Source organism: Notamacropus eugenii, chromosome 5, assembly GCF_028372415.1.
Source record: "Notamacropus eugenii isolate mMacEug1 chromosome 5, mMacEug1.pri_v2, whole genome shotgun sequence".
In the NCBI taxonomy this organism is placed as follows: Eukaryota; Metazoa; Chordata; class Mammalia; order Diprotodontia; family Macropodidae; genus Notamacropus; species Notamacropus eugenii.
Window position 1 is genome coordinate 81,767,460 of NC_092876.1, and position 12,792 is coordinate 81,780,251.

Consider the following 12,792-nt stretch of genomic DNA (forward strand, 5'->3'; position numbering starts at 1 on the left):
TCCTCTCTCTCTCTTTCCACTTCCTCTCTCCCCCTCCCTTGATTTCCTCTCTGCTCTCCACGGCCTGCCTCCTCCCCCACCCGCCTGGGACGCCCGCGCGCAGGCGCAGTGGCGGCGGCGCCCCCTGGCGGCCGAGGGGCGGGGGCGCGGCGGGGCCGCCTCCCTCGCTCGCTCCCTCCCCACCCCGCTCGCTCTCTCTCTGCCTCCTTCCTCGCGCCTCGGCCCAACATGGCGATGCACAACAAGGCGGCGCCGCCGCAGATCCCGGACACCCGGCGGGAACTGGCCGAGCTGGTGAAGCGCAAGCAGGAGCTGGCGGTGAGAGGGCAGGAGGGAGGAGGAGGAAGGCGCTCGGGTCTTCCTCGCCCAGCCCGGGAGCACCTCGGGGCGGGGGTCCGGCCCGGCCCGGCTTCCTGGCGGCCGTTACGCCGGCGGCAGCGGCGCGGGCCCTGGGCTTCTCTGCGAGCCCGGCGCACGGCGCCCCTTCCTCCGCTTCCGCTTCCCGCTCCCCGCGGCCCGGGGGGCCCAGCCTCGCGCCCCGGGGCCCAGCCGCGCTCGCGCCCGCCTCCACGGGCCCGCGCCCCCACGCGCCCCCGGGGACTGCCGGGCGCGAGCCGCGGGGGCGGAGGCGGGGCTGAGCAGCGGGATGGGCGGGGCGGGGGCGGGGCGGATGGGGGAGGGGAACACAGCGGAAGCAGGGTGGGTTTCTGGCTTCATAGATTTAGAGCTAGTCCCACCTCTCCATTTGACAGCTGGGGAAACTGAGGCCCAGGGATGCTCTGTAGGGAAGCACATGGGGAAAGAAAGTGAAGGGGCCTTCTGAGGAGGTGTTCCTGGGATGGGACAGCTGGGGAATTGGGACTTTAGGCGGCGGGATGGAGGGGGAGGGAGGTGGGACTGGGTACTCTCCCAGGAGTGCCTCTGGTGGGGGGTGGGGAGGAGGTAGGTGTGGAAAAGACTTGGAATTGGGAGGTATTTGGGGGAAGGGAGAGGATGGTGTGGGAGGGATAATAGGGTTGGGGGAATGTAGGGTTATTTGGTAAGGGGAGGACAGAAGCAAAGCAAAGTCACCCTTGAACAGAACCTTGCATGGGGCTGGTGGTGGGCCATTCTCACCTGGAGCAGCAAATGTTGGTTACTGTAGCCACAAGGAATCCAGTGACGTTTTCTGGCTCTTGCTAATGGAAAAGGGATCCTGACCCTTAAAAGGCTTTCTGAGCCTTATGGATGGAAGGCCCTTCCAAAGCTTATGCTGCTCTTACAAGAACTTTTTACCAACCTGAGTGAAATTCCCTTTTGGTAGCAGTCAGCCTGCTCCTCTAGGTGTCAAAAGCAGTATTAGTGTAACTCAGAAACAGCAAGGGTTCAATTTACCCCAAATCCTAACTTTGCCTCCCAAAGCCAAAGTGATGATTGTGTAATAAATAGTTTGGGTATAATCATACATCACCTACTCAATGGAGGGTAAGAATTCCGTGGAAATGTACTGAAAAGGTGCTGTCAGGTGTGAATTATTGTGAGGCAAGAGCCTCCGTTTTAAACCTGTTGACTAAATCTCCTTTTGGTCAGACTGAATATTCCAACTTGAAAGGTAGTAGCATCCCTGTGCTTTTTTTGTGTGTGTCCACCAGGAGACGCTGGCAAACTTGGAGAGACAGATCTATGCTTTTGAAGGGAGCTACTTGGAAGACACCCAGATGTATGGCAATATTATTCGGGGCTGGGACCGCTATCTGACAAATCAAAAGTGAGTGTCAGAAAGGCTTCTGTTTTATAGCGGGTGTTTTGGGTAGAATGTCACCAATTTCTGTTTTTAAGAGTGTGTCTCCAGTAGCAGTTTCTAGTTTAATATCTAGCACCATTTGTCATCATATGTGGAGCCATAGAGCTTAGCCAATTCCAGGTAGCAAATTCCCTTAAGTGACTTTACTCAACAGTTCTGTGTGAGTTTGACATCTGGGCTTTTTTTGTTTTACTGAAATAATCAGTCCTCAGGGGTCAGTCCAGTTTCTCTCCTAAACCTATTACTGTGTTTTATGCTGTCGAGTGATGGCAAGAATCCTGAATTTGTAGTTAGAGAGCTTCTGTTTGGATTCCTGCTTTGTTAATTATTTTTTAAAGTGATTGCCCAAAGTCCCATCTCTGGACCTTCATGTCCCTGTCTGTAAAATGAGGAGGTTGGTAATAGATGAGTTCTGAGGTCCCTTCCAGCTTTAATCCACACTTGTAGTTGATATCCGGGAATGACTTCTTCATTTTCCATTCTCAAAACTCTTCTGAAAACTGACCAAAAAAAATCTTGAAATTTAGTGGGTAGAAGCAGAAACTCACCAGATGTGCCTTTTGTATTGTACTGTGTAGTGTACTGTTGCTTCTAAGTTTTAACTCCTAGTGTTTTCTGCTCTTAAAGTAATGGTGCTCATTTGGAAGTCAGAGCATTTGACTGATCTGTACATTTTGAATATGAGGAAACTGTGGCCCAACATGCTGTCACAGAATCTAAGAGTCAGAAAGGTAGCCATGAAGTCCAATCTGAAGCCTGAAATGTAATAGAAGTTAGTGAAACGACAGGACTCTGGAGTGGAAGGAGCCCTATCTCACTTGTCAGTCCTTGGGCTGGTCACTTACTTGAACCTCAGTTTTCTGTACTTTATGATGGCGATTGAAATCCTTGTACTACCTTCTTTACAGGGTAGTGGTGATAAAAGTTCCTTGTAAATTTCTAAACTAGTATTCTAACCCACAAGACACACTACTCCAGTTCATTTTTCATTCCTTTTTAGTAGTGTCTGTCACCCTTGGAGACCAAAGTTGAAGGTAATTTTGATGTTACATTTTGGAATCCTTGGGGATAGACAATGCAGTAGAAACACATTGTGAAATGGAAGCCTGTATGAGAGCTTTAGCTTGTGGTAATGTTAATCTCCCACCCCCTTACTCCACCCTGGTCATTAGGTCCTCTGAGATCATCCTCCAGATGATTTGGATAATTTCTTTTGGTGTCTCTGAGTGGCAAAGTGAGGATGAGAGCTGTGAAAGAGTTGTGAACTGTGCTTAAATCAGCTTTTCAAAGTATAATGACAGCTCAATCAGAAGGTCAAATTAACAACAAGGTATGAAAAAAAGTAGTTTACCACTAACTATTTGATCAAATGATACAGTGAACTTTGTAAACCTTTTTAAAAGCTTTATATATGCCCAACTTTGAATATTAACTCCCTCAGTCCTCATCTTTCTGTTCCTATTTTACTTTTTCCTTCCCATCTAATATACTTTATCCTTCTATTTGTCTCTCTCCCTGCCTCCTATCCATTTGTACATTAGTGTTTGCCCCTTTCCTTTGCTCTTGTCTCCCTTCATTCTTTCTCTACTTCTCTAAGTTTTTTCCTTGAATTTTATGTCTTTCATTCTTGACCTTTGTGTATATTTTGTTTTCTTCCTTGCTCTTTATCTCTCTCCTTTTCCCTTTTCCTCTTACTGTTGGGTCTTTTTTTTTTTTAAATGGTTTCTTGCTTCTTTTGTGGATATCTCCTTTATTGTGGTTTATCTCTCCTCCTTTACTTTGATGTAGGCCTCCCTCTTGATATGAGAGGGAGAGGGAGAGAGAGAGAGAGAGAGAGAGTGAGAGAGTGTTTCTTTGGTTGTCTCCCTCTTGGCGAGCACGTCTTTTTCTTTACTCATAGTGTGTGTGCTTTCGTGCATACGTGTCTGTCAGTCTTTTCCTATTCCTTTTGTTTTGTGTCTGTCTTCTTTTCTTTCCTCTTAGTGTCTTATTTTACTCTTTTTCTTCCTCTTGATTGGTTTGTTTATGTATTTGTCTGCCTTCCTTCCTTTTGGTTTATGGGTGTCTCTTTATTTCTCCCTGTTTGTTGGTGTCTCCATCTCTCTCCCTCTTCCTCTTGGTTTGGATGTTTGTTTCTGTCCCTTTTTGGTTTGTGTCTCCTTTCCTTTTGGTTTATGTGTCTGTCTGTTCTTTCCTCTTAGGGCATATGTTTGTATCTCTGCGTCCCTTCGCCGTGTGTGTGTGTGTGTGTGTGTGTGTGTGTGTGTGTGTTTGTGTGTGTAAACATGAATGCATATGCTTTCCTCTTGGAGAGTGTGTCTCACCTTTTTTTCTTGGGGTATGTGTGTCTCTTCCTCTTTTTTCGTATGTATGATTGTCGTCTCAGGTTGTGAGAAACACTGAAGCATTCCTAAAAGAAAACAAGGTGAGGATTCAGTGGTGGAAGGGGGAATCTAAGTTGGAGGAGGGGAATCTTGACCCTTGGCTACTAGGTGAAAGAGTGGAAGAGTGTTACACAGAAGATTAAAGAAAGGAAAGGGACAGCCATGTATTTAAAGCTTAAAAATACAGGCTTGAAGTTTTTCCTGCAGAGGAGGGATTTGTATCCTCTGAGGGAGAAGCTGCAGCTTGTCTTCTTGAGTTTGATGTGGTGGTGCCATAGAAGCTATTAGATGAGAGATCATTCCAGTAAGGATTAAAGAAAGAAGCAGGGAGCCGCAGTGGTTGGTGATTCCTACCCTTGGGTACTGATGCCACTAGCTGATAACTGGCTTACAGGAGCAAAGAGATTTGTTGACTTTCCAGTGAATGTGCCTAAGACAAAGCAGAAAAGATTTATCAAAACATGTGGCAACTACCTGCTTATGGCAATTCACCTGAGCACAAAATATATTCTGGAAGTAATGTAGACAGTATTGCTAAAGAAAGCAAGTCTTGGGCAAGAAACTAAAGACCATGAGGACACAAGTTGTAGTTTCCTCACTCTTGTCCATTGAAGGCAAAGGAAAGAGAAGAGGGAAGCGGATTTTGGAAATGGGCTAAGAAGATAGTATCTGAGAAAGGAATTTGAATTGCTGGACCATGGACACCTTTCAGTGTTCTCTCCTGGCCCTCCTTGTTTCTGACTTGCTAGACTTTTTCCATGTCTCAACATCCTGGGACTTCTCATCCTGGAAGATCCTTGTAGCTCCCTTCTCTAATTGATGAGTTCTTTCTAGATCTTGCATTTTGAGGAAGTGCTCAAGCCAGTCATACTCATTCACTCCAGTCATACTCATTTACTCCTTTCTCAGCTCTACTCCTGAGTTCCCTCCCCATTGCCCCTTTTCTTGTTTTCTTCCCCCATTAGAATGTAAGTTTCTTGCCTGTCTGAGTTTCTTTTTTTGTCCTCTTTTTGCTTGTATTTATGTCCTCAGTGTCTGGCACAGTGCCTGGCAGAAAGTGAGATCTTAAACCCTTGTTGACTTGGCTTAATATATAAGGATAACAGATTTCTGGCCAGGAATTGAGTACAGCTAACAAAGGCTCCTGAGAATGTTTTTGCCAGGTGTGTTGCAAATGTGATCAAAATGGCTCTAAGCTAAAAAGGTTTTTGTTGTTGAGTTATTTCAGTCTTCATGCATGTCCAACTCTTCATGAATCCATTTGGGGTTTTCTTGGCAGAGATACTGAAAGAATTTGCCATTTCCTTTTCCAGCTCATTTTTACAGATGAGGAACCTGAGGCAAATAGGGGTAAAATGACTTGACCAGGGTCATACAGCTGCAGAGTGTCAGAGGCCGAATTTGAATTCAGGAGGAATCTTCCTAACTCCAGGCCCAGTGCTCTGTCCCTTGGAAAAAACTGCGTGACAAGTTGGTTACCATAGAGAGTTCCTACAGGACTTCTGGGTCACATGACCAACAGGATAGAGTTCTAGATAGACATTTTCTTCAGTCCTCATGACTTAGGAATATTGTGCAAGAGATAAAGCAGTTTCAGCTGTCTCCATGGTCTAGGACACCAAGAATCTTGACCAGGTAGCAGTTCAGTGAACTGATTGCAAAGAAGGCTAATATCTGGTCCCTGATATCATCACTCAGCTCTCCCTTCCCTACTGTCCATCATGCCCTGACAGCAGGGCTACATAAGCTGACCTACTAAGGTTGCCACAGAACTCAGTTCTTCTGCCTTCCCACTATTCTTGTAGTGCAAAGGAAAATGAAAACCCAGAAGCTTGCTCAGCTGGAACAGCAGTGGCAGTGCTCTGTGCTACAACAGAGCTCAGCCAGAGAACTGACACCAAGGGAATTGGAGTAGGGCCCTTATATGGGCTGTGTGGCACTCCACTAAATCAGAGGGAAGGCACCCAGCTGGGGCCAGTTCTGTCCCCCAGAAGTCACTTGAGGCAGAGACAGAGCCATGAAATGTAAATTGCCCACGGCCAGAGGAAGCTGACATAGCTTTGAAAGCCAGCCCTCAAGGAAACTGCCATCAAAAGGGAGGAGTCAGACAGTGACTAGAAGGTGATTCTATGAATTTAATAAGAAACATATCAGACTTCTAGGTCACATGGCCAACAAGATGGAGGGCTAGAGATTTTCTCCAATCTTCAGGACCTCTCAAACCTCTCCAAAATAATTGTTAGATACCAGACATAAATCAGTTTCACCAGTCTTCCTGGTCTAGGCTATTAAGAACCCAAACAAAGTAAATAGTTGATGAACTAACAGCAGAGAAAAACCTGTTTAGCCCTTAACTTACCCACTTAGTGCCCCCTTCCCCACCACCCACCTAGAAGCAGGTTTATACAAGTCAACCTACCCACTTGGAACAGAGTTCAAAACTCTACTTCAACACATACCCTCACCCCCTCCTCCCAGCGCCTCAGATCCAAATGGTAAACATTTGCCCAGAGTGCAACAGCAGCAGTATACCAGTATTCTGGGCTGCAACAGAATTTGAGCTAAACTTAGGAACAAAGGTAGCTGGGGCAGAGCACTTGTGGGAGGTTGTGTGGTACTTCACTGAACCTGAGAGAAAGACTCCAGCATCCAGCTGGGGCCACTTCTATACCCCTAGAAACCACTTGGGGCAGAGTCCATGGCTGGTAAACCATGAATTGTCCAGAGTGGGAGGAGGCTAAGATAGTTATGAGATCCAGTTCCCAAGGATACTACCATCAAAGCAGTGATTGAGCCATAGGGAAGAATAAAGAAAAAAGATCCACCCAAGATCTCAGGAGGAAGAAAACTCAGAGACCTCTAATATAAGCAGAAAAAAAACCAACAGGAAAGGTATTAATAGCAGAAGGGGAAATGGTCTTCAGATTAGGAAACAACCTTCAGGCATCTGTGAATTAAGTATTTCAAGACAGAGGAAGATGAATCAACACAATGTTAAAGAGAAAGAAGATTTGTAAAAACAGAATTTCAGACCTGCGTAGCAGAAGTAATTGGAAGAGAAGAAAAATTTGAATCTGTCATGGCAAGTCTCACTAAAGAAATCAAAGAGAAAACAACTGATTGGGAATGCAAATATGAGGAAGTAAAGGACAATTTGGAAGAAGAGAAGCAAAAAACTACTAATTTTAAAAGAAAACCTGATCTCCACATAAGCAAAACATACTGATCTCAAAGACAAGATGCATGTAGATGATTTAAGGATGATAGGTCTCAGAAGAATATGACTAACCAAAATACCTCAACACCATAATGTTAGAAATAATGTAAGAAAACTGCCCAGAACTTCTGAATTCATGAAACAGTGCCAACTGAAAGAATCCATATATCTGTGAAAACTCCAAGACGTAAAGTGGTTAAATTTAACAATTTTGTTAAGAAACAACAACCTCTGCAAGAGATGAAGGGAAATTAAAATAATACAAGATTATTCTGCACTCACCAGAAACTACAGAGGATGTGAAATAATTTGTTCCAAAGAGCACAGGAGTTCAAGAAACAGCTCAACATGATATGCCCTGCATACCTAATCCTAAGGATTAATGAAAAAAAAAGATGGGATATTTAGTTAAGAAAAGAAGTGTTTGAAATATTTGAAGTAGATATCAACTAGAGGTGATAGGGAAGAAAGGACTACATCTCATAGTACCCCACTTACTGGTGAATCAGTGTTTTTTGGTAAAGCTAACCTACAGATTGAGAGGGTACATAAAGAGGGGAAGGGGAGAAGTATGATAGAGGGGAATATGTGATATACCTTAATCAAGTCAAAGTTAGCAGTGAAGGAAAAATAGCTCATCTAGGCTCTTAAAAATAAGAGAGCCTACAAGAGAATGGGCAGGGAAGCAAAAGGGGAAGAACATCAGGACAGGGAAAGAAAGGGATAAATCTTGTTTCAGTGCTGGGAGGGTGGACTATGCTATCATTGAAGAAGAGAGATTCTGTAAAGGGAGTTAGGGACCTCACAGTGGGTGGGTATCGTCTGTGCAGATTTGATGCTTAGCTGGGGGACAACATACATCCCGAAGAGTATAAGGGCATGGACCAAGGAAAGGGATTCCATGGTAATTGGGGGGAAAAATAACTACAGGGTGGGTAAAAGTTAATCATGAACATAGAACTAGGGACATAGGAAAATTCTTAGCATGGATTAATATCCTTTCTATCTTCTGCTTTCTAAGAGTGAGGCACAATGGGGAAAAAGGGGCATGGGGATGAAATCTACAGTGCATTAAAATAGAAACTGTTTAGAAGAGGGAACCTAGCATAGTGACCTTAGAAGCTTTTATTCCTTGTGGAATTGAGACCAAAAAAAGACAGTATAAGGACCGTGAATCAAAGAATAAAAGTCTAGAATAAACAGAAAAGGAAGATAAATAACAAAGAGAAGGGAAGAATCCTTTTTCTTAAAGGCATAGAAAATAAAATTTAAAATATTGAACAAAGCAAATTGAAGGGGAGGAGAGGAAGTGTGATTTTACTTGACTGCTTAAATGAGAAGAGAAAACAGTGGGAGAATTAACTACATAAAAAACGGAATTAAGTGAAACTGCAAACTAGAGAAAGGGGAAACATGTAATGGGAGGGAAAGTGCTTAAGGAAGAAGATAAGAGAACAGGGTTGCTTTAATATAGATTAGTGTAATTGAAGGGACAAAGTACTGTGTTTACAGAGGAATGGGGGGAAATCCTAATTTGGAGAAGACCAGTGGAGGGCAACTCAAAATTTCAATGTGAATGGATTAAACAACAAAAAAAAAAGAAAAGAAAAAGTGTGACAGGTTGGATAACAAAGCCCAATTCCACAATTCATTGCTTACAAAAACACAGTTAAGAAACAGACATATACAGAATAAAAATGAGGGGCTGGAAAAAAAAATTACTATGCATCACGTGAATCCAAAAAAGCACAGACTCCTACTATTAGATGAAGATGGTATTAGATTACTTTCAAAACATAAAAAGGGATAAACAAAGAAAGTGCCAAAAGGGAATCATAGACAAACAAATATCAATATTATAATTGTATCTAATTTCATAAAGAAAAAAATTAACTACAAGAAGACAGTAATATAAAGTAGCAGGAGATTTCAGTGTTCCTCTCAGTTTTGGATGCTTTTTAAATGGGACTGTTAAAGAATATATGTATTTCCTAGCACTATATGCAACTTTTACAAAAATTGAACATATATCAGGGCACAGATATATTGTAAACCACTGTAAAAAGGCAAAAAGAATAAACACATCCTTTACAGACTTAATAACACAATAAAATTAGTAATCAGTTGAGAGAGCACAAAGACACAGGCAAATGGAGACTTAACAATGAAATTCTTAATATTGAGTGGGTTCATGAACAAATCGTAGAAACAATAATAAAGTGAAAAAAATGATAATAGCATCCCAAAATTTCTAAGAGTTCTCATAAGGAAAAATCATATCCCGACAAACATATTAACAAAAGAGAGGAGAGATTTAATCAACTGACTGTGTTTTTTAAAAAGTATTAGCAAACAAACCTAAAATAAACACAAAAGAGAAGATATTAAAAATTGGAGGAGAAATAAACTGGAAACCAAAAAAGCCATAGAATTAGACTGACTAAAAGGTTGTTTTTTTAAAAAAAACTCATTAAAATTGATAAATCTTTAGCCAGTCGGATTAAAGAGGGCAGAAAATAAACAAAATAGCAAATAAAAAAAGGGAAATTCCAACTAAGCCAGAAGACACATAATAATTCTTAGAGCCTTTTATGTAGTTATATGCTACTAAAGCAGAACAAACAGGAAATAGAGATTTTCTAAAGTGAAGGAAGAAGAGTAGCAGTTGAGATACCCATAAGTTCACGGTAGATGAAATCCAAGAAAAGAGCCAGCAGTAAAATCTGTGACCTCAAATATGTATTCACCACGTGCCCAACGCACTCCTAATTCAGAAATCCTGGAACCAGAGAGGGGAGAAGTAAGGTGAACATTTGGGTAAAGGTCTGTGAAAGAAGAAATAGAAGTGATTTTATTATCAGGGTATTTTACAGTCTATCTGGACAGAAAGAGGAAATAGAAAAGTTTGGGAAACAGCACTACACTTAGACTTTAACATCATAGTACTGGTTGTGCTTATAGAGGGATAGTGGTGTTACGAAAAACAGCAAAGACTAGAAAAGCCACCTGATTGAATTAAGTATATGTAGAGGAGATATGCGCTGGAAGTGATTAGTTGTGTAGACTTTGGGGAATTAATTTACATTGTATCTGAAGGAGAAGATAACAAAGATGTAAGGGAAAAAAACAGTTCCCATCCCCACCCTCCAACCCCCCACCTACATAACCAAGAGAACTTCAACTACTTATCCAAATGCTAGCTTTCCCATCTACACAAAATCTTTAATATTTATCTAAATCATCAAAGACATTCTCACTGATGGTAGGGAGCAGGCTTTCACAAGCAATGTTGTACAGTGGACTGCATCTTTACCATCATGAAACTCAAGGAAAGTTTATACCGAGCTTATTGTTGATTATGAAAGAGTATTTTATTTGAGCCACCTTTCAGCAAGGTATCTTCCATTCATAAATCAGAATCATTCAAGATTCTTTGGAAGATACAACAGAAATAATAATGTTATGCACCTATGGTGCATCATTGCCTTCTCACTCAGAAACTACCCTAATAGCACCTGGGGTGCCCTCACCCTGAAACATCTCCCCTGCCTTGTGATCCCTTTCTCTCATTGGTGAGTTCCTCCTGGGGCTTCTGTTTTGGAGACGGGCCCAGGCCAATCTCCCTTCATTTCCCTCCTTGACTTTGCTTCTGACTCTCCTGACTTTGCCATCTTGGGACCCTGTGGGTACCTACTCTATCTCTGTCTCCCATTTCATCTCTTCTGCTGTCTTTTTCTATTAGAATGTAAGTTCATTGAGGGCAGGGGCCAACTTTCTTTTTATTTGTGTGTGTACTCCTAACACTTAGCCCAGTTCCCAGTACATAAGTCCTTAATAAATGCTTGTTGATGGACTGTTGGACTATTCAGCCACCTTCTAATCATAATCATCAGTTGAGTCATGAAGTTGATTCAGCACATGGTCTATATTGAAGAGGGATTCCATGTGGATATTGAGATTTTACGGATGTTTATGTTTGTAGATGAAATTGTGCTACTTTCACCCATCCCTGGAACATTACAGAGTTTCCTGGAAAAGGTCTGTAGGCATTCAAAAGAGTTGGCCTTACCATCCGCATGGGAAAGAAGTGATTGAAGAATATCCATTACTCAAATTGTGACAGGAGTTTGAAGAGACAACTTGTAGACCTCCTTTCAGTCTGTGCATCTGGGGCAAAAAGTACAAATGGATAATACTCTGGCTCACAATTAAATAGGAAGAGAGGAGAAAAACAGACTGAATTTTATTCAGAAAATAATAAATCTCTTTTAATACCACATCCCTTTCTCCCAGAGTCCCATGATTTTAATACAAGATGTGGAATATAGTCTACAAATAATTGGAAAAAATGATGAATTTTGAAGAGTAGGAGTAAAAGATATCACCCTTTTTTGTTGGTTGGTGTCTTCCTGGATCACTCTTGTGCGTGTGTGCGTATGTGCGTGCATGCGTGTGTCTGATCCCCTTCCTTTTGGTTCATGTGACTTTTTCTATCCCTTCTTGGTGAGTGTGTCTGTCTGTCTCCCCTCCACCCCTTTTCCTTTCCCTTTGGGGTATGTGTATGTTTCTAACCATCTCTCTCTTCTCCTTTTTTTGGGTACCTTCCCTTTTCTTTGGTTTCTCTTCTCCCAGTGTATGGGCATCTTTGTTCCTTCCTGACGTTTTTCCTCTTCTATCTATTTTTCTTAACTTCTCTCTTTTCCCTTTCCCATTCTCTTTTCTGGTCTTCCTGGCCAGCGTATGGAACTGAAGTATTCTTTAGTTTCTGTTAATAAAAAAACCTTTATTTGCCCAATCTTAATTTTAAAATTTGTGAATTGAATATTCTATTACTTTAAAGCAAAAAAGAACTAAATTAAGTTTTTCATTTAAGTGTGGCTTTCAACTGAAAATTTTTTTCTCTTTTTGTCAGTGCCTTCAGTAGAAAAAGGACTTTTCATTTCTGAAAATAGTTTTTTCTTATCAAATCAAAGTATGGAATAAAACTTAACTATATATGTGGCTAGTGTTTATGAGGTTTTTCCTTCTTCATTTTAGAAACTCCAATAGCAAAAATGATCGTAGGAACCGAAAATTTAAGGAAGCCGAGCGACTCTTCAGTAAATCCTCAGTTACTTCAGCAGCGGTAAGTGGGGTGAGACTAGCAATACATTTCTAATGGTTGACTAACTGTCAATCCAGGTGAAACTTAGATCAGTTTTTGTGACAATTCTCTGGTAAAAAAGAAAAAAGTACTTTTTTTGCATTTGATATAAAATTTTCACACTTTATTGAAAAATTCTTTTTTTTTCCCCAAATAAATCTGTTTAGCCAAATGCTGCTTTTCTGAAATGAGTATTTCCCAGGTTCCTATTTTGCAATACCCAGATTAGAATCTAATTTCTTGTTTCTTCTGACTCTCTTACCAA

The 12,792-nt window shown here is 41.8% G+C and overlaps 1 protein-coding gene across 6 annotated transcripts in view; it reads left to right on the forward strand.

The window, feature by feature from the left end:
* Positions 1 to 114: 114 nt before the first annotated feature.
* The window catches only part of MEAF6 (MYST/Esa1 associated factor 6), a 29,390-nt gene continuing 16,712 nt past the window's right edge, over positions 115 to 12,792 (forward strand). For all 6 annotated transcript variants that reach the window (XR_011967215.1, XR_011967213.1, XR_011967214.1 and 3 more), the window contains exons 1-3: positions 115 to 318; positions 1,632 to 1,747; positions 12,422 to 12,509. Coding sequence is in view for 3 of the 6 variants with exons in the window: in XM_072610015.1 (XP_072466116.1) it covers positions 229 to 318; positions 1,632 to 1,747; positions 12,422 to 12,509 (294 nt within the window). In the remaining 3 variants the exon portion in view is untranslated. The remainder of the gene's footprint in view (positions 319 to 1,631; positions 1,748 to 12,421; positions 12,510 to 12,792) is intronic.